At 53.5% G+C, this 19,726-nt stretch overlaps 2 protein-coding genes across 2 annotated transcripts; one reads left to right on the forward strand and one right to left on the reverse strand.

Annotated features, from left to right (window-relative positions):
- Window positions 1-5: 5 nt before the first annotated feature.
- Window positions 6-2,869, forward strand: LOC106863416 (DNA-directed RNA polymerases I and III subunit RPAC2-like). Its single transcript, XM_088173030.1, has 5 exons — window positions 6-82; window positions 990-1,087; window positions 1,930-2,006; window positions 2,311-2,393; window positions 2,677-2,869. Exons 1-5 carry the CDS (start codon window positions 47-49, stop codon window positions 2,722-2,724), a joined length of 342 nt encoding a protein of 113 aa, XP_088029156.1. The 5' UTR covers window positions 6-46; the 3' UTR covers window positions 2,725-2,869.
- A 94-nt stretch (window positions 2,870-2,963) lies between these two features.
- Window positions 2,964-9,890, reverse strand: LOC106863414 (endothelin receptor type B-like). The gene is made up of 7 exons (XM_014892876.2): window positions 9,397-9,890; window positions 7,714-7,826; window positions 7,047-7,251; window positions 6,195-6,344; window positions 5,369-5,502; window positions 4,692-4,800; window positions 2,964-4,140 (listed from the first exon to the last, which is right to left on the reverse strand). The coding sequence occupies exons 1-7, from the start codon at window positions 9,841-9,843 to the stop codon at window positions 3,991-3,993; spliced, it is 1,308 nt and encodes a 435-aa protein (XP_014748362.2). The 5' UTR covers window positions 9,844-9,890; the 3' UTR covers window positions 2,964-3,990.
- Window positions 9,891-19,726: the final 9,836 nt, after the last annotated feature.

Here is a 19,726-nt window from a genome sequence, read left to right on the forward strand (position 1 = left end):
GGCCGCGGGGCCGCCGGGAGAGCGGAACGGCGGCACCGGAACCGCCATGGCCGGCACCGGCACCGGGCCCGCGCTGGAAACCGTGAGGGCACCGGGAGATGGGATCGGGGAAAGGATCGGGGAAGGGAAGGGAGCGGGGAAGAGATCGGGGTCGGGGAAGGGATGGGGATTGGGATTGGGGAAAGGATCGGGGAAGGGAAAGTCGGGGAAAGGATTGGGATCGGGGAAGGGATCGGGATCGGGATGGGGCTCGCTCGGGGTTGGGGAAGGAATCGAGATTGGGGTCGGGATCGGGATCAAGATCGGGATCGGGGTTGGGGTCGGCTAAAGGATCGGGATCAGGGTCGGGATCGGGACCGGGATCAAGATCGGGATCGGGGTTGGGGTCGGGGAAAGGATTGGGATTAGGATCCGGATCGGGATCGGGGGTTCCCTCTCGCTCCCTTACAGGATGTGGAGCAGCGTGCCGGGCTCTGCTCCCGAGAAAAGCAGCCCCACGTTGTGCCGGGGGAGGGTTAGTTGGGATATCAGGGAAAAATTCCTTCATTTTTGCGCTCCCGGGGCAGGGGTGCAGTGCCCGTCCCTGGAGGGGTTTAAAAGCCCTGTGGATGTGGCACTTGGGGACACTCGGGGTGGCCTCGGCAGTGCAGGATGCTCGGAGGGCTTGGAGGGCTTTTCCAGCCTAAATGATCCCGTGCTTCCATGATCCTGTGATTCCCAAGCCTGGCTTAGTGCTAGGGTACCCTGACGAGTGGTGGGGTGGCATCAGGACAAATGGTGTCAGGATGGCTCCAAGGGACACCCTGGCATCCTGTGCTGGAGGTCAGGACTAACCTGTGTTAAAGCTGGGATTTAGATCTGGGAGCTTTCCCTCCTCTCTGAAGGTGTTGTGGTCCCACAGCAGCACCAGAGGTGCCCAGTGAGATCCACAACCCTGGCAGTCCCTGAGCTCAGGGGGGTCACAGCTGCTCTCCTCCCCCTGGGGACAGATCCAGGCCGATGGGACAGATGGGGACTGTGTCACCTTCGTGCTGCACGACGAGGATCACACCCTGGGCAACTCCCTGCGCTACATGGTCATGAAGAAGTGAGTGTGGCCTCTGAGGAACTCTTCTGCCCTGCTCTGGCCTCCTCCTTCCTCATCCACAGTCAGCTGTGGCTGGGATGAGGCAGAGCCATCCCGAATTCCCTCTGTGCACAGCCCTGCTCCCACCTGCTGCTCCTCCTTTTCCTTGTGCTGAGAGCACCAGCAGCCCTTAAAGGGCCTGAGCAGCCTCTCCTGAGCCTCCCCCTCAGCCTCCCCTGCCCAGGAGCCCAAGTTAAGCTCGGCCCAGGGCTTTCAGTCCCTCCTGAACTGCTGGAGGAGTAACTGGGTCCGGGACTCTCCAGAGAAGCTGTGGATTCCCCATCCCTGGAACTGTCCCAGGCCAGGCTGGATGGGGTTTGGAGCAGCCTGGGATAGTGGGAGGTGTCCCTGCCATGGCAGGGGTGGCACTGGATGGGCTTGAAGATAAATCACCGTGACAACACCAAAAAATCTGGGGGCCAAAGCTCCAGCACTCGGCTCAGCTGGAGGGAGAGGCCCTTCAACATTTTGGGAACTCCTGCAGTGCCCTGGAGCACTCAGCCTGAGCAGCAGCAGGTTTGGCTGCAGGGAGAATTCCAAGCATGCAGGATGCTGTGTTTGGATGTGCAGAGCTGGCACTGCTCTGGCTGTGTCCCTGCAGAGCTCCAGCTCAGCTCAGGGAGAGATGGCTGTGAGGGAACAGGGTCACACGGGGGGGTTCCCCTCAGCACATCCCTCCCCTGAGATTCCAGAAACATCCAGAGCCCCGGCAGGTCAGGGCTGCCCTGAACCTCTTCCTTCCCTGGGATTTGCTGTGGATTCCCTGGGTTTCACTGCTCCCTCTCCTCTCTGCCCTCCTGCAGCCCTGACGTGGAGTTCTGTGGCTACTGCATCACACACCCCTCAGAAAGCAAGATCAACTTCAGGATCCAGACCAGAGGTGAGGCTGGGGCTGTCCCTCCGTGTCTGGGGCCCTGTTCTCATGGAATTCTCCCTGCTCATGGCAGCTTCCCACCAGGAGTCTGCTAAATAAAGAACAGCCTCTGCCCTCTGCCAGGTTCTGCAGTGCTGAACCTCACAGGCTGCTCCCAAAATTCTGCTCCTGCTGCAGTGGGAAGCACATCCCTGGCTCCAGGCACCTGGGCTGCCCTGGCACCCTGAGCTGTGGGGCTGGGGAGGTGAGGGCTGCCCTTGGGAAGCACCTCTTGTGTCCCTAATCCATCTTTTCCCATCCTTTCCCAAAGGAGCCCTTCCTGCTGTGGAGCCATTCAGGAAAGGGCTGAATGACCTGATGGGTGTTTGCCAACACGTGCTCAACACCTTTGAGGTGAGACATTCCTGGGGAGCTCAGGGTCATTTCTGTCCCTTGGGCCATTCATGGGGAGCTCAGGGTCATTTCTGTCCCTTGGGCCATTCCTGGAGAGTTCTGTCCCTTGATCCCAGAGGGGGAAGCTGAGCCTGGTGTTGGGGACACCTTTGGCAGGAAAACCTGGGAGATTTTTTTGGCTCTTCCTGAGCTTCCCAGCTCCAGGCAGAGAGGCCCAGCACAGCAGGGAGGTGGCTCTGTGCTGCCCCAGGGACAACGTTGGTGACATTTGTGTTTGTTTCAGAGGAGCATGAAGGAGTTCAGGGCACAGAAGGAGGAGGAGATGCAGTAGCCTTTGGGAATGGCATGGATGCCCATGGATGTGTAACCTCTGTGTTGTATTCCTTGTGTCCAAACAAGTGTTTTTTTGTTGTTGTTTTTTTTTTATGACTTTGTTGCAAAATGTATTTTCTTGTATAATAAAGTTTATTAATTTAGATGCTGCAGAGCTGATGCTGTGTCCTGCTCAGCACAGGGTTGGAGGGACACAGATTGCTCCACAGATTGGGAAATTTATGGAAAATGGGCTGGTCTTGATCTTCCTCAGTCTCTGTTTTCCTTGAAACCCATTTGTCTTCATGATTTATTTGTAAAACTTTTACATTTCAGTGAAAGTTAAGCTAAAAAAATCCACCCCAACACCTGGAGAATATTTTAATTGCAGGTCTCATCTCCCCTTTTCCTCTCTCCATTTTTTCCATGACGAGGTAGAAAGGGGAAAGAAGGAAAAGAGAGAGAGGGAAAAGAGAGATGTGGGAAAACCAACAAAAAGTCATCAAAAACCTGGTAAATACAACTTTTCCATGGAGCTCTCCTGCCAGTTTTGGCAGGAATGTTAGGATGGAATCACATGGATTCAGAGTCACATGGAATCACATGGATTGCCATCCCAGACTGGTTTGGGTTGGGAGGGACCTTCACTCCCCCTCCTGCCATGGGCAGGGACTCCTTCCGCTATCCCAGGGTGCTCCTGTCCAACCTGGCCTTGAAAAATGCTGGGAAATCACCTGGGGGATGAATGATTGCCAATAATCAATCAGAGAGATGCCTTTTCCATATTTTAGTTGGTTCTACTGGCTCTTCCAACTGAGGCTGGACCTTCCCCACTGCCTTTCCCACCTCCACACCACCACAAGGACATCTCTGTCCCCCACAGGGATTTCTCCAAGCTTGGCTTGGCTTTCCCAGCTGGGAATTGTGTCTCTCTCCCTCTGCTCCTCACCCCACATCCATCCCAGAGTGAGCACCCCAACCTTCCTTCCCTTCCCACACGCTTCCCACGTTCCACCACCCCCAGGCAAATGGTCACAAATCCCTTGGTTTTCCTGCCAGGAAATGAAGAATCCTGTGAGGATGTGAATCCCCTTCCCTCTCTCCTGCAGAGGTGACCTGGGGTCAGGGGCTGGGTTTGGGGCTGGTCCCTGGGCAATGCTCCAGCTCCTTCCAGCTGGGTTGGACACGAGGGCAAAGCTGATTCAGGCCCAGCCAGGAAGAGCCTGGGAGAGGATTGGAGGGGTCCCTGCTGTCCTTGGGCCTCGTCCTGGGCAGGCTCAGGCCCTTAGGATGAGCTGTACTTGTTGCTCAGGCGGGAGCTGCTCCTGTCCAGCCCCAGCTCCTGCCCCGTGGCTTTCCACTTCCCAACAGATCCCTTCTCATCCGTGGGGGTGATGCTCAGGGCCGGCCTCTGGCACCAGCAGCACAGGCAGGACTGGGGGGGGACACAAAAGGGGAGAGGTCACACGTGTGGGATGTGGAAAAAGGAGGAAATATTCCCATATTTGTGCCAGCAGGTGTCCCTGCACAGTGCCAGGCTGGGCTCTGCTGGGAGAGGGTTTTCCAGGATAGGGCTGGAGAGGGTGGGAAATGAGGATCCTGAAATATGAAATTTGGGGCATTTTTTGTAATTGTGTGTTGTCGTCATTAGGGGGCAGAAAATGCTTAGCTGGGCTCAACTCCCATCCCATTATCCCATCCCATTATCCCATCCCATTATCCCATCCCAATCTCCTTCCCTTCCTTCTTCAGGGCTTCACTACTCCTGAAAATTATCTCCCAAATCTTGGGTTCAAAGTTTGGAGCAGCCCCAGCCCCTGGTCTGATGGTTTGTGGGGATGTTCCTATCCCAGGGTGACAGGGAATTTTTGGCTTGTCCTAAATCCTGCTCTAGCAAAAGCTCTGGCATAATAACGATTTGGATAATTATGGATGATAATAATTGGGGGTAATTTGGGATGAGGAATAAGATCAGCTCATTCCTACCTGGAAGCAGTTCTTGAATTTCCGGCTGACAAAGTACAGAGCCACGGGGTTGATGCAGGAGTTGAGGGAGGCCATGTTGATCCCAAAATAATCCATCACCAGCAGGAAACTGAGGTGGGAAGGGAGAGAACAGATGTGTCAGATGTGGGAATTTCCAAACTGCCTGGCCTGGGATCCCGCTTCCATGGAGGAGCAGTGAGTGATAACAGAGCTGAGCACAAATCCATCCTCCCCTAAGAGTCACTTTTCCCTGCAAGGAGCATTCCCTGAGGAGCCAAGGACACGAGCTCTGGTTTCTCCTGGTGCTCCTGACATTCCCAAACCCCAGCTCAGCAGCAGCCCCTGGCCTGGGCTGCATTTTAACTTGGACTTTTTGACTTTTTTGACTTTTGGATTTTGATGGGTAGAAGGGGAGGGAGGCAGAACGTGAAGAACCCTCAGCCCTGCTGGGAATATTCCCGCACCCAGGACACCTCATCTTCCCAGAGACATCCCCAAATTCAATTTAACCCTTCCCATGCCCTCCCTGTGCCCATCAGGAGGGCGGTGCCACCGCACCAGGAATTACTGAAAGCAGGAGGGGAAAGGCAACTCCCCCAGCCTGCTGCAAGCCCAGCAGGGCCAGCACTGGTCCCGGTGGGGCTCCTGGGCTGGTGTCACCTGCTGGGGGGCCCTACCTGAGCAGCTCACAGCGGTTGGGGTCGGTCTGGTCGTAGATGGTTTTCTTGAGGATGCGGCTGAGGTGCAGGGGCAGCCAGCAGAGAGCGAAGATCACCACCAGGCAGAACACGGTCTTGGCCACCTCCCTGCGCTGCCACACAGGGCCAGGGGCAGGGTGAGCACTGGGGAGCAGCTCCCAGGCCGTGCAATCGTGCAATGGTTTGGGTTGGAAGGGGATTTAGGTGGGCAGGGATATGTTCCACCAGCTCCTGGAAGCTGCAGAAGGTGCAGGGCAGCAGCAGCTCCAGGTGGGGCACACCTGTCCCCACCCTCTCCTGGGGGCTTTGGTGGGATGGTGATCCCTGGGACAACCCCTCCATCCCCAGGCCCCTCCCCAGAGCTCCTGGGGCTCTTCTGTCTCTGTCTCTGTCCCAGCTATTCCCTGGACACCTCCTCCATCCACCCCTCTCACTTTTAGTCACAAATTTTGGTCACAACCATCTGGAGCTCCTCAGGGAACTGTTCCCAAAGTGTGGGAGGGGACAGGGAACCCTTCCCTGCACCCTTTGTCTGGGATTTGGCACATCCAGAGTGGTGTGGGCTGGGATAAATGACCAGGAGAGCTTTAATGAGGCCGGGATGTGGCCACAAGGCTTTGGGGTCATCCCCAAGGCTGGAGATTTTGGAGGTTTTGGAGGTTTAGGCTCTTTTCCCTGCACCAGCATGCCAAGATCCACTGTGAGGCTTTGCCAGCTCACCCGGCCCTGCACAGGGACAGGGTGTCCCCCTCCAGCTGCACCCCCCCCTTTTGGGAAGCCCAAAATCCCTCCCTGGGTCCCTCACCCGTTTCATGTGGTCGTTGAGGGCGATCCTCATCCCGTTCCTCTTGCTCAGCATCTCGCAGGACATGAGGGTGTAGAAGATGCCCGTGCACACCAAGGGCAGGCAGAAATAGAACCCAAAAAGCCACCAGTCCTTCACATCCCGATAGAACTGCGGGGAAAAGGGACAGAGAGAGGCTGGGAACGGGGACAGGCAGGAGGGACAACTGGGGGTGACCACGGACCCTGCTGGAGGGGGTGGGGTTGGGATTGGGATTAGGGTTGGTACCCTCATGAAGCAGGATTGGGGTTGGGGTCGGGTTTGGGGTTGGGATTGTGTTTGGGGTTGGGGTGGGGGTGGTACCCTCATGAAGCAGGATTGGGTTTGGGATTGGGATTGGGATTGGGTTTGGGGTTGGGTTTGGGGTTGGGTTTGGGGTCAGGGTGGGGGTGGTACCCTCATGAAGTGGGATTAGGTTTGGGTTTGGGGTTGGGGTTGTGTTTGGGGTCGGGATTGGGGTGGTACCCTCATGAAGCGGGATTGGGTTTGGGTTTGGGGTTGTGTTTGGGGCTGGGGTTGTGTTTGGGGTCGGGATTGGGGTTGGGGTTGTGTTTGGGGGTGGGATTGTGTATGGGTTTGGGGTCGGGGTTGGGGTGGTACCCTCATGAAGCGGGATTGGGTTTGGGATTGGGTTTGGGGTTGTGTTTGGGATTGGGTTTAGGGTTGGGTTTGGGGTTGGGGTTGTGTTTGGGGTCGGGGTTGTGTTTGGGGTCGGGATTGGGGTCGGGATTGGGGTTGGGGTTGTGTTTGGGGTCGGGATTGTGTTTGGGGTTGGGTTTGGGGTTGTGTTTGGGGTCGGGGTGGGGGTGGTACCCTCATGAAGCGGGATTTCTGCTCCGAGGCCAGCATGCACACCCACAGGTGCTGCTCCCAGTAGCTCAGCTCCACCATGTCGAAGGCGATGGCCTCGGGCACTGCCAGCACCACGGCCACGGCCCAGATGAGCAGCACCTCCACAGCCTTCCACATGGGGATCCCAATGCCCTGGATCCGGCTCCAGGACGCCACTGCTCGGTACCTGCCCGGCGTGGGGGCACAGGAGCAGTGGCACTGAGACAAACAGCCAGCAGGGCAGGAGAAGGGGCAGAGTGGAATTGTCCCCAAAGGTCCCTTCCCTCACACCTTCCTGAGCCTCCTCAAGAGTGGGAATGGGAAACAGGGGCTCAGTGGATGGATGGGATACAGGGATGGGATACAGGGATGGGATGGGATGGGATACAGGGATGGGATGGGATGGGATGGGATACAGGGATGGGATACAGGGATGGGGGCTGTCCTCGGCCACCCTTCCTCACCACCCCACCAACCCATACCACGATCCTCCCCTTGGCCTTTCCCTGCTGGATTCCAGCTCTGGAATTCCAGCTCCACACGAGAGCAGCCTGTCCCCATCCTGGCCCTGGCCTGGGAACGAGCTCCTGGCTCAGCCCGTGGTGCCAGGGCCGGGCTGGGCAGGGCAGGTGTGGCTGCTGTGTCTCACCTGTCGATGCTGAGGGCACACAGGCTGAGCACCGTGATGCCCACGGAGGCTTTCTGGATGAAGGGCACCAGCTTGCAGACCTGCACTCCGAAGGGCCAGTCCTTGGCCAGGAGCTGGGGAGGACCCACAGGTTACCAGGCTGCTTTGGGAATGTTCTTCCAGCTCCTCTGGGCTCCCCACAGCTCTTCCCAGAGCGGGGAGAGCTCTCGGAGCTTCCCACCCCTGGGAATGTGCCCTGGGCGCTTTCCCGTGGTTTGTTGGCACTGGGGAACTGGGCTGGGCACAAACAAAGGATGGTCCAGACACCAGGTCCTGCCTGCAGAGCCTGGGGGGTTCTGGGTGGATCTGAGTCCTAAACTCCACACTGGGCTGCTCTGGGATGTTTTCAGAGGGACAATGAGAGTCGTGCTCTGACACAGCCAAAATCCCGCCTGGACTGCTCCAGAGCCTTTTGCAGCTCTGACCCCTGAGCACACTCCCTCTCCTGGCAGTTGGGACAGGCAGAGGTGGGGACAAGGGGTCCCGAAGGCTGGAGAAATCCAGGCCGCTCATTCCAGAGGAGAACGAGGAGAATTCACAGCCCCTCTGCCCCCCTGAGCCCTGAGGCCACCCCAGAACCAGCCACCCCTTCCAGCTCTTTCCTCCACACAAAGCAGGGAACCCCAGAAGGGTTCCAGAGGGACCTCAAAGCCCATCCAGCACTGGGGCAGGACAGAATCCTACAACTGTGGAATCATGGAATGGTTTGGGTTGGAAGAGACCTTAAAGCCCATCCAGGGCCACCTCTGCCACCCTGCCAGTGGCAGGGACACCTCCCACTGTCCCAAACTGCTCCAAGACCCATCCTGTTGGAGTCTGAAGAACAGAGGCCTCTCTGAGTTCCTCAGGGAGAGATCAAAATGCAGGGTTTGAATGAAAGCTTTTAGAGAAATTACAATATATTAAGTCCCACAGAAATGAAATAGAGGTGTAAGTTTAAGTTTTAGATAAGTAAGTTTAAATAAGTAAGAGTATGTTTCAAGTGCCTTAAAGAGCAAAAGCCCTAGACATCAGTGTAGAAAACAAGTCTTAAAAAACAATTCTCCTTGAAAGCTCCAAAACATAGTTTTAGACATAATAAAAACCTAGTAAGAATATTGCTTACGATTAGACAGAACAAGATAGACCATATGTGTAGTTTATATGTAACCTGGCGTGCTAAAAAACTAGAATTTTAACAGGTTAAGAACTAATGGTTCGAGTTTGTGCTTTTAGCTTGTTGGGTAATTTGTGTATAAGAATCTCTGAAGAAAAATTTGCTCTTGCTCCTGCTCTCTCTTTTCTCCTCTCCTCACCGCCATCATCGTCACCCAGAAGAAGAGAGGAGCTGCTGCAACAACATCAGCCCTGCTGGGACCTCAACAGGAGCAGCTCCCACTTCTACTTGGGACTTTGCTTCTATTTCAAACTCTATGCCAAAAACTTTTAGCAAGGACTTTAACGCTTGTGATTCTTTGTCTTTGGAGACTGATGTGCCTTTGCAATAAACAACTTTATACCAACTGATAACTGCCCGGCTCTGTAACGAAAACCAACTCAGCACCATCCAAGCTGGCCTGGGGCACCTGCAGGAATCCAGGGACAACCCCAGCTCACCCAGGAGCCCCTCCCAGGTGTGAGCAGCCCCAGGCCGGCCGTGCCCACCTTGTAGACGTTGATGGGCAGGGCGATGAGGATGTAGAGCAGGTCCCCCAGGGCCAGGCTGGCGATGAGCACGTTGGGGCCGTTCCTCATGCACTTGTTCTTGTAGATGATGCGCAGCAGCGTGGAGTTTCCGATGATGCCCACCACGAAGATGGAGCAGGACACGATGGTGTTGATGTATTTGAAGGCGTGGCGGATGTCGGCGGGCCGGGCACACACGGGCAGCAGGGGCGGCTCCGAGGGGGACACCTCGGACACGTTGGACACTGGCACGCCCTGGAGGAAGCCAGGCTGAACCAGGCTGTGGGGATGCTCCTGGCCCGGCAGCTCCAGGGCCACGGTGCTGTCCTGGAAGGGCCCTGGGGTCTGGGTGAGTGTTCCTGAGAAAAGGCAGCTCAGGAGAATGGTCAGGGCTGGGACTGGTCCTGCCGAGGAGCCCCAGCTCATGGTGCAGGTTGTGGATATTGGAGTCGGGAAAACAGCGATGTGAGCTTCCCCAGGCTGCTGGAAGGAAAACAGAAAGGAAAGAATTAATAACAAAGTTACACCTGGTGGTGTGAACACAGGCAGTGTGTGTGAGATGTGATATTTTGGTAAAAGCTGTTTGCAAGAGGTGCTGCCCTCCTTGGACCATTGAGCTGGTCCCGTTCGTGGTTCAGTGGTCGATAAACTGTGTGCACTTGTACAATAAATCATTCCTTCTGTTTTCTGAGAGGAAGCAGAGTTGCTGTCTTCCTTCTCTGCTCTCCAGACGACAGCGACTGGGATCTGCCAGTGCAGAAAGGGACCAGGGAGAGAAATGTTTAGAGGATGGAGGGATGGGATGCTGGAGAGAAGAAGATTGTCCAGCCTGGAGAGGAGGAGGCTGAGGTCAGACCTCGCTGGGGTCTGAAAGGTCTGAAAGCAGAGAGGCAGCTCCAATCCCTGCTCACAGAGACCCCAGGGAATGGCTGGAGCTCTGTCACAGAGGCTTAGGTTGATACCAAGGAAAGGTTCTTCCCTCCCCCAGAGGAATGGGCACAGCCCCACAGAGCTCCAGGAGAGTTTGGACTCTGCTCCAGGGATGCCCGGGGGGGATGTTGGGGTGTCTGTGCTGAGCTGGATGGTCCCTGTGGTTCCCTCCCAGCCTGGGATATTCTGTTTTCTGATTTAATTCTATTTATGAGCTGCTGGAGAGCTCCATCCTCCCAGCAAACACAAACGACGCCAGATCGGATCCCAGCGGGTCAGAGCTGTTGACCCTGAGGGTGGGGACTGTGCTGCTAAATTTAAACCTTTCAGAAAACAAACTGGAAGGAGAACACCCTGTCCCTTGTGCTGTGACACGGCCCTGCAGGGGCTGGGGGCACCTGAGTGTGCCCAGCGAGTGTGGGAGCAGTGCCAGCACCTCCTGCACTGCTGCTCCTGAGGCAGCCCCAATTTCCCTCTGTGCCCATCCCGCTCCTCCATTAGAACTCCAGAATCATTAACGTTGGAAAAACCCTCCAGGATCGTTGGAGTCCAAGCTGTGCCCAGTGCCCACCTTGTCACCAGAGCACCGAGTGTCACCTCCAGCCCTTCCTTGGACACCTCCAGGGATGGGGATCCAAATTTCCCCGGCCAGCTCCAGTCCCTGCCCACCCTTTCCATGGGGAAATTCCTGCTGCCCACCCTGAGGCTGTTCCCTCTCCTCCCGGCCCTGTTCCTTGGGATAAGACCCCAAATCCCCCCTGCCTGTCCCCTCCTGTCGGGGAGTTTAGTTTTGGGGTTTAGTTTTGGGTCCTACCAGGTTGAGGTTGCAGTTTTGGGGCACCTCTGTCCTTGTCTGCACATCTGGGCAGTTCTGCAGTCCCACCTCAGGGTCCCCAGAGCCAGCAGAGCTTTTCCAGCTCATTCCAGGGGGGAAGTGGAGCCTCACCAACATCCCCCTCCCCAGCACAGCCAGAAAACACTGCAGGGATTTTTCCAGCAGTGCCACGTTGATCCCTGACATCCCATCCTCCTTCCTCATCCTCACCACCACCATCTGCACCTCTTCCTCCCCAAACCCCCGAGCTCAGGGCTGTAAATGCCCCTGGGCTGCCCCCAGCCCTGGCTGCTGGCACAGTGAGAGCTCTCCAGACTGCAGATCCCATAAATAACCCCTGAGCTCTGCACAGCTCCTCCAGGCAGGAAGAGCTCCACAACCACAGCAGAAAGCTGGGGGTGGTGGTGGCACCATCCTGGGGGATGTGGCTTTGAGGTTCTGGGGGATCCAGGCTTGGAAATGGGCCCAGAGAAGGAGTGGGAGAGGGCAGCAGACTCCAGTCTGTTCCTCAAACAGGGATGAATCTGGGGGGCTGCTGGTTGGAGGGGTCCAGGAACACTTTGGAACACAAACTGTGGAGGCTCTGAAGGAATTGCTGTGGCTGGACTGGGAGCTGGAGCCTTTCTGACAGTCCTTGGGATTTCCCTGCTCAGGGAACAAGTGAGGGATCAGGGATTAGAGCAGGGACTCGAGCTCTGCTCTGACTCCTCCAGAGTGATCCCAAACCCAGGATCTGCTTCCCAAGACACCCCCAGGCTGTAGCAGGGCTCTCCAGGAATTCCAGACCCGGCCAGGAGCCCCCCAGGACTGACCCCAGCTCCTGTGGACACGGCTGTGCCTCCCCCGGGGGCTGGGGCTCGGTGGAAATGCCTGGGCTGGGAAGGGAAGGGGGAAGAGAGGGAGAGGAATATCGGATTTGTCCTTCCAAACGAGCTGTGGGGCTGCTGGTGGATAAAACCAGCACTGAGAGATCAAAGGAACAATGGGATGGATTCCACTGATTGATAAATGGAAGAAAAAAAAATATATTTGCCTTTACAGACAGACTGCAGGTTTGCTGAGAAATGAAATTGGATATTGAAAGGTGAAAGAAGCAATGGGGAAAAACCATGAATTCTGTAAGAATTAAAAATGCCAAGGGAGGGTTGTGCATTCGAGGGGAATCTCAGGGATCAGGGGTTGGGAAGTCTGGGCCTCTCCAGTCCCTCAGCAATGGGGAAAGAGAGAGGGAAATTGGGATAAAAAGGGAGGGGAGTCCTCCAAAAATCTGAGAGCTCCCAGGGGAAAGCCCCACGGCCTCTCCTTTATTCAATAAAGTAAAAAACTCCTCTGCCTCCTTTTTGGACACGAACCTCTGGTGTTTGTGGGTTCATTTTCCCGACAAAAGGGAAGAGGGAATGGATGAATACCCCGAAGGACACAAATCCCTGCTCTGGGCTGTTCCAGGGATTTCAGCCACCCCAGTTGTCCCCTGGGAGTGTCCCCAGCTCCCCGGGGGCTCGCAGGGACAGCTCTGATGGCACAAGGTGCCACAGCCCCCCTGAATTCCTGCCCAGAGCCTCCCCCACATCCCGGGGCTGCTCCTTGTGCCCAGCCTGACCTCAGAGCTCCGGCAGAGAAAAATGGAGAAGCAAAAACACAAACCCTGGGGCAGAGGAGCTCATGTGAGGGAGGATCACAGGACACAGCCCCTCCATGGGCAGTGCAGGACAAAAACACTTCCTCCCCATCTCGCCCTAAACCCAATCAAATCTTACACTAAATCCCAAATTCGGGCACAGAAAATCTTTGTTTCTCCTGTTTTCTCCTGTCCAGCTGTCATTTATTCCATCCTGGAGTGTTTGGAAGCGCAGCCCTTCCTCAGCTGAGGGAAACTGAGGCACAGGAGCATCAAGGAGCTGGTTCAGATATGAAAACAATACCCAAAGCAATCCAGCGGGGTTAAATCCCAGATCCAGAACTGCTCTCACCCATCCCAGGGGGAATTTTAACAGTTCTGAACCTAAATCGCAGCTGAACCCACAGGAATCCTGACATGGACACCAGGGAGAGAGAAAACCAAACTGGAAATTTCTTTTCTTTTTAATTTAATTCATTAATTTAATTTCTTTTATTTTCATTTAATAAATGAATTTATTTATATCTCTATTTATATCTCTATTTATATCTCTATTTATATCTCTATCTATATTTATATTTATATTTATATCTATATTCATCTTTATTTGTATGCAATATATAATTATATTAATGATTAAGTGCATATAATAAAAATATAATACTATTATATAATACTATAAAAATATTACGACATCATTATAGATAAAATAAATTATTATTATAATTACTATTACTATTGTTATTATTATTATTATTATTATTATTATTATTATTATTATTATTATTATTGTTATTGTTATTATTATTATTATTCAGTGGATTATATATAATATTTCTCCTCTCCCACATGGATTTCCCTCACATGGATTTCCCTCTGCCACATCCTGGACCTTCTCCAGTCCCTTCAACACCTCTCAGAGGAGGCTGAAAATCCTTCCAAAACCCACCCTGGCACAATAAATAAATTTTTTTTTTTGCAGATTAAAGCCCAGAACAGCAAAGCTCTCCATGGAATCGTTACCTTGGTGCTGAGCACGGAATTTGGGTTTTCCTGGAGTTTTTCCTGATCCCTCAGGGCTCCTTCCCCGTGCCCGGGATCCTGGGCATGTCCTGGGGCAGCTGCAGGATGCTGGGGCTGGCTTTAGGCTGGCTTTAGGCTGGCTTTGGGCTGGCTTTGGGCTGGCTTTGGGCTGGGTTTAGGCTGGGGGTGGTTTTATGGTTTCATAGAACATCGTGGTTTTATAGCACAGCACCCTGACCAATGGCCGGGCCGGGATGGGCTGGAGGAGGGAAAATAAGAAATAAATAAAGCTGGACAAGGGGGTGGCACCCTCTGCTCCCTGAGTGACAGATCCTCGGCCCAAGGTTTGCTCAAAGTCCAGTGAGAACTGGAAAAGCCAGGCTTTTCTCAGTGAGCTTTGCAAAGAGGGGAGAAATTATCTGTGTGTGCAGGAAAAGCCAGGTTTGGTGGGAAGGACACAGAGGTAAAGCCAGGTTTAATGGAAGGACAGCAGGTAAAGCCAGGTTTAATGGGAAGGACAGCAGGTAAAGCCAGGTTTAATGGAAGGACAGCAGGTAAAGCCAGGTTTGCAGGGCTGGGCTGGGCTGGATGCACACAGCCCATCCTGGCTTTGCCTGGAACACTTTTCCCCTTCTTGCCCAGTATCACCCAGAGATGTTTCCACCTGGAAATTCGTGTCCCAGAGTTGACTCTGGAGCTCGGGGATCATTCCTGACCCTTGGTGCATCCCTGGCACTCCGGGGCTGGACTTTAGGCCTGGCTCAGGCAGGAACAAACCCGTCCACGCCCAGGATTTGAGGATTTGGAGGGCACAGGAGGTGAGCTGGCCCTGTCCCCTCTGCTCAAAGGGCTCCTGTGCCCAGGGCAGAATCCTCACCCATGGATTTAACCCTTTAACCCTTTGTCCTCTGGGAGGGGCTCCAGCTTTTTCTGGGCTCTCTTCCCAAACCAGAGGAGTTTGGGGCATGCAGGATCCCCCTCCCTGAGCCCTGGGGGGCTCCTGGTCCTATTCTGGGCCAGTCACAGGACAGGGCATGAATGGCTTCTGTGTCCTGCTGCAGACAAAGGACGGCTCCAGCCCCTGGAGACCCCCAGGAAAACCCAGCCAGGGCAGCCCTGACACACTCCGGGCTCCAAGGCTGGGGTTGAGTCACTTCAGTGAGGAGAATGAAACCCCAAAACGACCCCAAACCCCACAAGTGTCCCAGCAGGAGAGCAAATTCCCAAGGAATCCAGGGATCCCTGAGGTCTGGGGACAGCCACAGCTCAGGACACTCCTCCCTCAGGGAACTTTGGAGTCCAAGCCACTGGAGCAGCTTTGCCAGACAAGGATTGGTGAAGGAAAATCCAGCCAGGGTTTAACCTGAGGTGGAAAAGCTTGGGACTGCCCCAGGGTTTAATCTAAAGTGGAAAAGTTTGGAACTTCTGCCGGGTTTAACCTGCAGGTGGAAAAGTTTGGGACTGTCCCAGGATTTAACCTAAAGTGGAAAAGTTCGGGACTGCCTCGGGGTTTAACCTAAGGTAGAAAAGTTTGGGACTGCCCTGGGGTTTAATCTAAATTGGAAAAGTGTGGGACTGCCCCACTGAGGCTCAGCTGGGCTCTGCTTTGGGCTGTGGAGATTGAGAGGAATCTGATTTACGGGTGTGGTCATGGGGCAGAGAAACAGCTGGGAGAATCCTTACCCCTCCCAACATCTGGGCATGGCAGGGGGAATGCAGCCCCTGGATGTGCCCAGGAAAGGATGGAGGTGCCTCCCAGACCCTCCATTAATTGCTCTAGTTATGGCACTAATTAGGGCACTAATTGCTCTTTATTACCCTGAACCCAGTTCAGTTCAGTTCCCAGTGCCCAGGTGTGGGTGTGTGTGATCCCAAATGCAGGAGGGGGCTGGGAAAAGGAAAAAAAAATAAAAAGGAAGAATCAGGGAATGTGTGGGAGAAGGGAATATTCCTGCAGGCATCACAGACAGAGCCTCTCCTCTGGGACCTGAGCAGGAAAACTCAGAGAATCCCTCAGGAATTCCAGCAGGTAAAACATTGTGGAGGAGCCACTGCTGGGGACAAATCCTTTGGGAAGCTGTTTTTGTTGCAGGGCTGTCAGCTGACAAATCCTCCTATTTTCGGGAGGCCTGGTGTGATCTGACTGAAATGTTGGGTGTATTTGTGCTCCTCTGGAAGGCTTGGGTTCTGTTCTGGGCCACTGGGAATGCTCAGAAACTGCTCCCAGCCCGACACCTCCACTGAAAATAAATAAATAGAGGAATAGAATGCATTTCTGGTCATGTTCCTCCAATCCTGCTGCCAGCATTCCCTTTGCCCTGCCCCTTGTGCCACGGGGGTCTGGAGTGCTGGAGAACAGCTCTGGCATCTTTCCAGCCGTGCTTTTCTGCTGCAAATATTTTCATTAACGTTGAATTCTGATCTCTCGATTTCCCCTTCTCCTTCCTCCTCCAGGCTGATATTCCCTGGTTTTAACTCCTGGAGAAATCCAGCAAGGCAGCAATGAGGAGTGAAGAGAGCAAGAGGTGGTGCCAGCTCATATCCTTTCCTTTTCCTTTCCTTTTCCTTTCCTTTTCCTTTCCTTTTCCTTTCCTTTTCCTTTCCTTTTCCTTTCCTTTTCCTTTCCTTTCCTGAATTCTCAGAGCTGCCCTTCAGGTGAGTCAGGGAAAATGAGAACATGGAAGCAGTGGGGTGCAAACCCCCATTTCCCCATCCCCTGACCCCCAGCCTGCCCCACACCATCCCAAGGGGAATTCCAGGTGATCTCCTCGAAATTTATCACCAGGAATCCTCCAGCAGCTCCAGGCTGGATCCCACCAAACCAGGAACGTTCTCCCGTGCAAAGAGCTGCAAAATTGGGATTATTTCAGTGTCTGCAGCCACATCCCCTCCTGCAATCAGGACTGGGATTGTCCCGGCTCGGGATTTTCCCTTCCCTGGAGGAGGGGATGCCTCGGGAAGCGGAGCCAGATCCCCGCTGTTCCCACGAGCCCGCGCTGACCCCGCACTTGAAGTTTTTTTGCTCATAACTCTCTTATCAGGCAGGGGCCGAGTGAAGTCGAGTTCTTGGGAGCTGTTCAGAGCCGTTTGGAGTTTTTGGAGTCGTTCAGAGCTGTTTGGAGGGGGACAGGGCCCAGCTGCTGCTCCCCAGATCTCGCACGTCCCGTCCCGCTGCCGCCACTGGGGCTCCTGCCCGACTTCCCATTAATTTGGGATTTGACATCCCATAAATAATTTGGGATCTTGATGAGCCTCTTGTTGTTCTTCAGACGGCCCCGATGGTGAAACATCAGAGGTTTGGGTCCCCTGTGTCCCCTACGGAAGTCACAGGACCGAGGAGGGCTCTGTGTCCCCAGGATGTCACTGCTGGCCTTGGTGGGAAGGGGGATTAAAATCACACCTGTGGGTGTAAAATAATACTGATATTAATTGATAGGAAATGGAAGTGGATTTGGGCTTCTAATTTCTGAATGCTGTTTATTATCTCCATTTAGTTTAGTAGATCTACTTCCAGAACTGTGAATATTTTGAATTTGGAGCCAAACTTCTTTTAAAAATTGGAATTGAAGTAAATCCAAGCATGGTTGGTACTGAAGTGGATCCAGACACTGGATGTGACAGCCACAAAGATTTGGGGAAATCTCCAGATCTTTCCAGTGCTGGATGAGCTGGGGCAGATCCTTGGTGGATTTGGGAGAACCATGGCAGTGCAGGAGCTCCCAGTAATAATAATAATAATAATAATAATAATAATAATAATAATAATAATAACAACAACAATAGAAACTATAAATTATATTGTATTGTTTTGTATTGTATTGTATTTTATTATATTGTAGTGTATTGTAGTATATTGTGTTGTATTGTATTTTATTATATTATATTGTAGTATGTTGTAGTGTATTTTGTTATATTATATTATATTGTATTGTTTTGTATTATATTGTTTTGTATTGTAGTATAGTATATTATAGTGTAATAATAATAATTCTTATTATAAAAATTAAAAAAAATTAATATAATAATATAGTAATAAAATATTAATAATCATCCAGGGAATGTCCCTGGATAATTTCCCAATGTCTCCCACCTTCCATCCCCTCCTTCTGCTTATCAAGCTTCTGAGAACAGCTTGGACAAATGGGTTATTGCTCCTGAAACCTCTGCAGATAATTACAGAGAGATTAATGGCCTCTCCTCAAAGAGCCACCGACAGCTTCCAGTGCCATTGGCCTTTCCAGGAAATGGGAATGAGAGGGGTTGGATAAACAGGGAGGAATTCAGGGTCTGCAGAGTTCTGGGGAGGGCAGATTCCCCACATTCACCCCTCAGTGCTCAGCTGGGAATGGGGAAATGGAAAAAATGCTTTGGGAAGGAGAAAAAGCAGAGGAAAACACCAGTGGGGAAAACATCACCCCCCTGGCATGTGGGACAGGACCTGGGTTAGCCCTGGGGAAGGAGGGGGGAAGCCAAAGCAGGGAATTCCAGGCTGCCCCCACCCTGGGATTTGCCAAATTCACTTCCATAGCTCAGGGATGAGCCAGGAAAAACCAGAATTTAATCCAGGTGGGGGCAAAATAAAGCACAACTGGGCACTGCTGAGTCCAAACTCAGCCCTGAGCCTGGGCCCTGCAGGAAGAGGAAACCATGGATGGCATCCAAGGAAAAAGAGGAATGAAAAACCATGGATGGCATCTGAGGAAAATGAGGAAGCAAAGAGGAAACCATGGATGGCATCCAAGGAAAATGAGGAATCAAAAACCATGGATGGCATCTGAGGAAAACGAGGAATCCCCATCCCTGGGATGCCTAAAGAGGATCTGGGCCTTTTGGGATGAGTTTTGCAGTGGCACCTCCAGCAGGAATCTGGAGGAATTTTAGAGCTCTGCCCATGGGAGCCGCCCTGATAAAAGGAAGGATGGAATTGCTTTGGGATCATTGCAATCCTGCCAGGGGATGCTGAGAGCCTGAAGTTTGGCAGCCCCACCACGGCCACAGTTTCCTCTGGGCCAGGCACTGGCTGGTGACATCAGAGTCCCCAAAAACACAAGAATTGTCCCATCTTCAATTCCCTGGCTGCTCCAAGGGAATCCTGCAAGGAGAGGTGGGAAGAGCCCGTGGTGACACGAGCAGAGCTGGCTTGAGCATGGAACCATCAGCTAAAATCCCATCCATGCTCAGGAATCACCAATCCCTGTGCCCCAGGGTGGTTTTAACAAGGAGCCATCAGCTAAAAACCCATCCAGGCTCAGGAATCTCCAATCCCTGTGCCCCAGGGTGGTTTGAGCATGGAACCATCAGCTAAAAACTCATCCAGGCTCAGGAATCTCCAATCCCTGTGTCCCAAGGCAGGGACAGGAATTAGGGAATGGCTGGAGTGGGGCTCAGGCTGGATTTTGGGAAAGGTTCTTCCCTCCCCCAGAGGGTGCTGGGCACTGCCCAGGCTCCCCAGGGAATGAGCTCCAGGATTGTTTGGACACCACTCCAGGGATGCCCAGGGTGGGATTTGGGGGCCAGGAGATGGAGCCATGATCTTTGGGGTCCATCCCAATCAGGATATTCCAGGATTCTCTGGGCAGGGGGGACAGTGAGGAGCTCAGCCCTGGAGCCCAGGGTGGCTCAGGTGACACAGGGGGGGGACAGAGGGGCTGGGGGGGGGGTGTTCATCCTGCTGGGGTGACACTGGTGCAGGGAAGGGAAAAAAAAATGTGAAAAAAATATGGAAAAAAATCTGGAAGAGAGGAGTCGCCTTGTGAAGCAAGGATGGCCTGGGGACAGAAGCAGTCACGCGTGTCAGGGCTGACTGGGCCATGTGAGGAGCCTCAATGGGGCTCTGTGAGGGGACACTGAGCCCTCTGTCAGCGCTGCTGGGTCACAAGCACCACATGTGACAGGACACGGCC

Source organism: Sturnus vulgaris, chromosome 14 (genome assembly GCF_052056855.1).
Source record: "Sturnus vulgaris isolate bStuVul1 chromosome 14, bStuVul1.hap1, whole genome shotgun sequence".
Lineage (NCBI taxonomy): Eukaryota > Metazoa > Chordata > Aves > Passeriformes > Sturnidae > Sturnus > Sturnus vulgaris.

What these genes read in the sequence shown, in the direction of transcription:
- LOC106863416 (XM_088173030.1), top strand. Translation starts at nt 47, where the DNA reads ATGGCCGGCACCGGCACCGGGCCCGCGCTGGAAACC. An exon ending in CCGGGCCCGCGCTGGAAACC is followed by an intron (nt 83 to 989) that starts GTGAGGGCACCG and finishes CCCTGGGGACAG; the next exon opens with ATCCAGGCCGATGGGACAGA. An exon ending in CGCTACATGGTCATGAAGAA is followed by an intron (nt 1,088 to 1,929) that starts GTGAGTGTGGCC and finishes GCCCTCCTGCAG; the next exon opens with CCCTGACGTGGAGTTCTGTG.
- LOC106863414 (XM_014892876.2), bottom strand. Translation starts at nt 9,843, where the DNA reads ATGAGCTGGGGCTCCTCGGCAGGACCAGTCCCAGCCCTGACCATTCTC. An exon ending in TGCCCATCAACGTCTACAAG is followed by an intron (nt 7,827 to 9,396) that starts GTGGGCACGGCC and finishes GGTCCTCCCCAG; the next exon opens with CTCCTGGCCAAGGACTGGCC. An exon ending in AATTCAAGAACTGCTTCCAG is followed by an intron (nt 4,141 to 4,691) that starts GTAGGAATGAGC and finishes GTCCCCCCCCAG; the next exon opens with TCCTGCCTGTGCTGCTGGTG.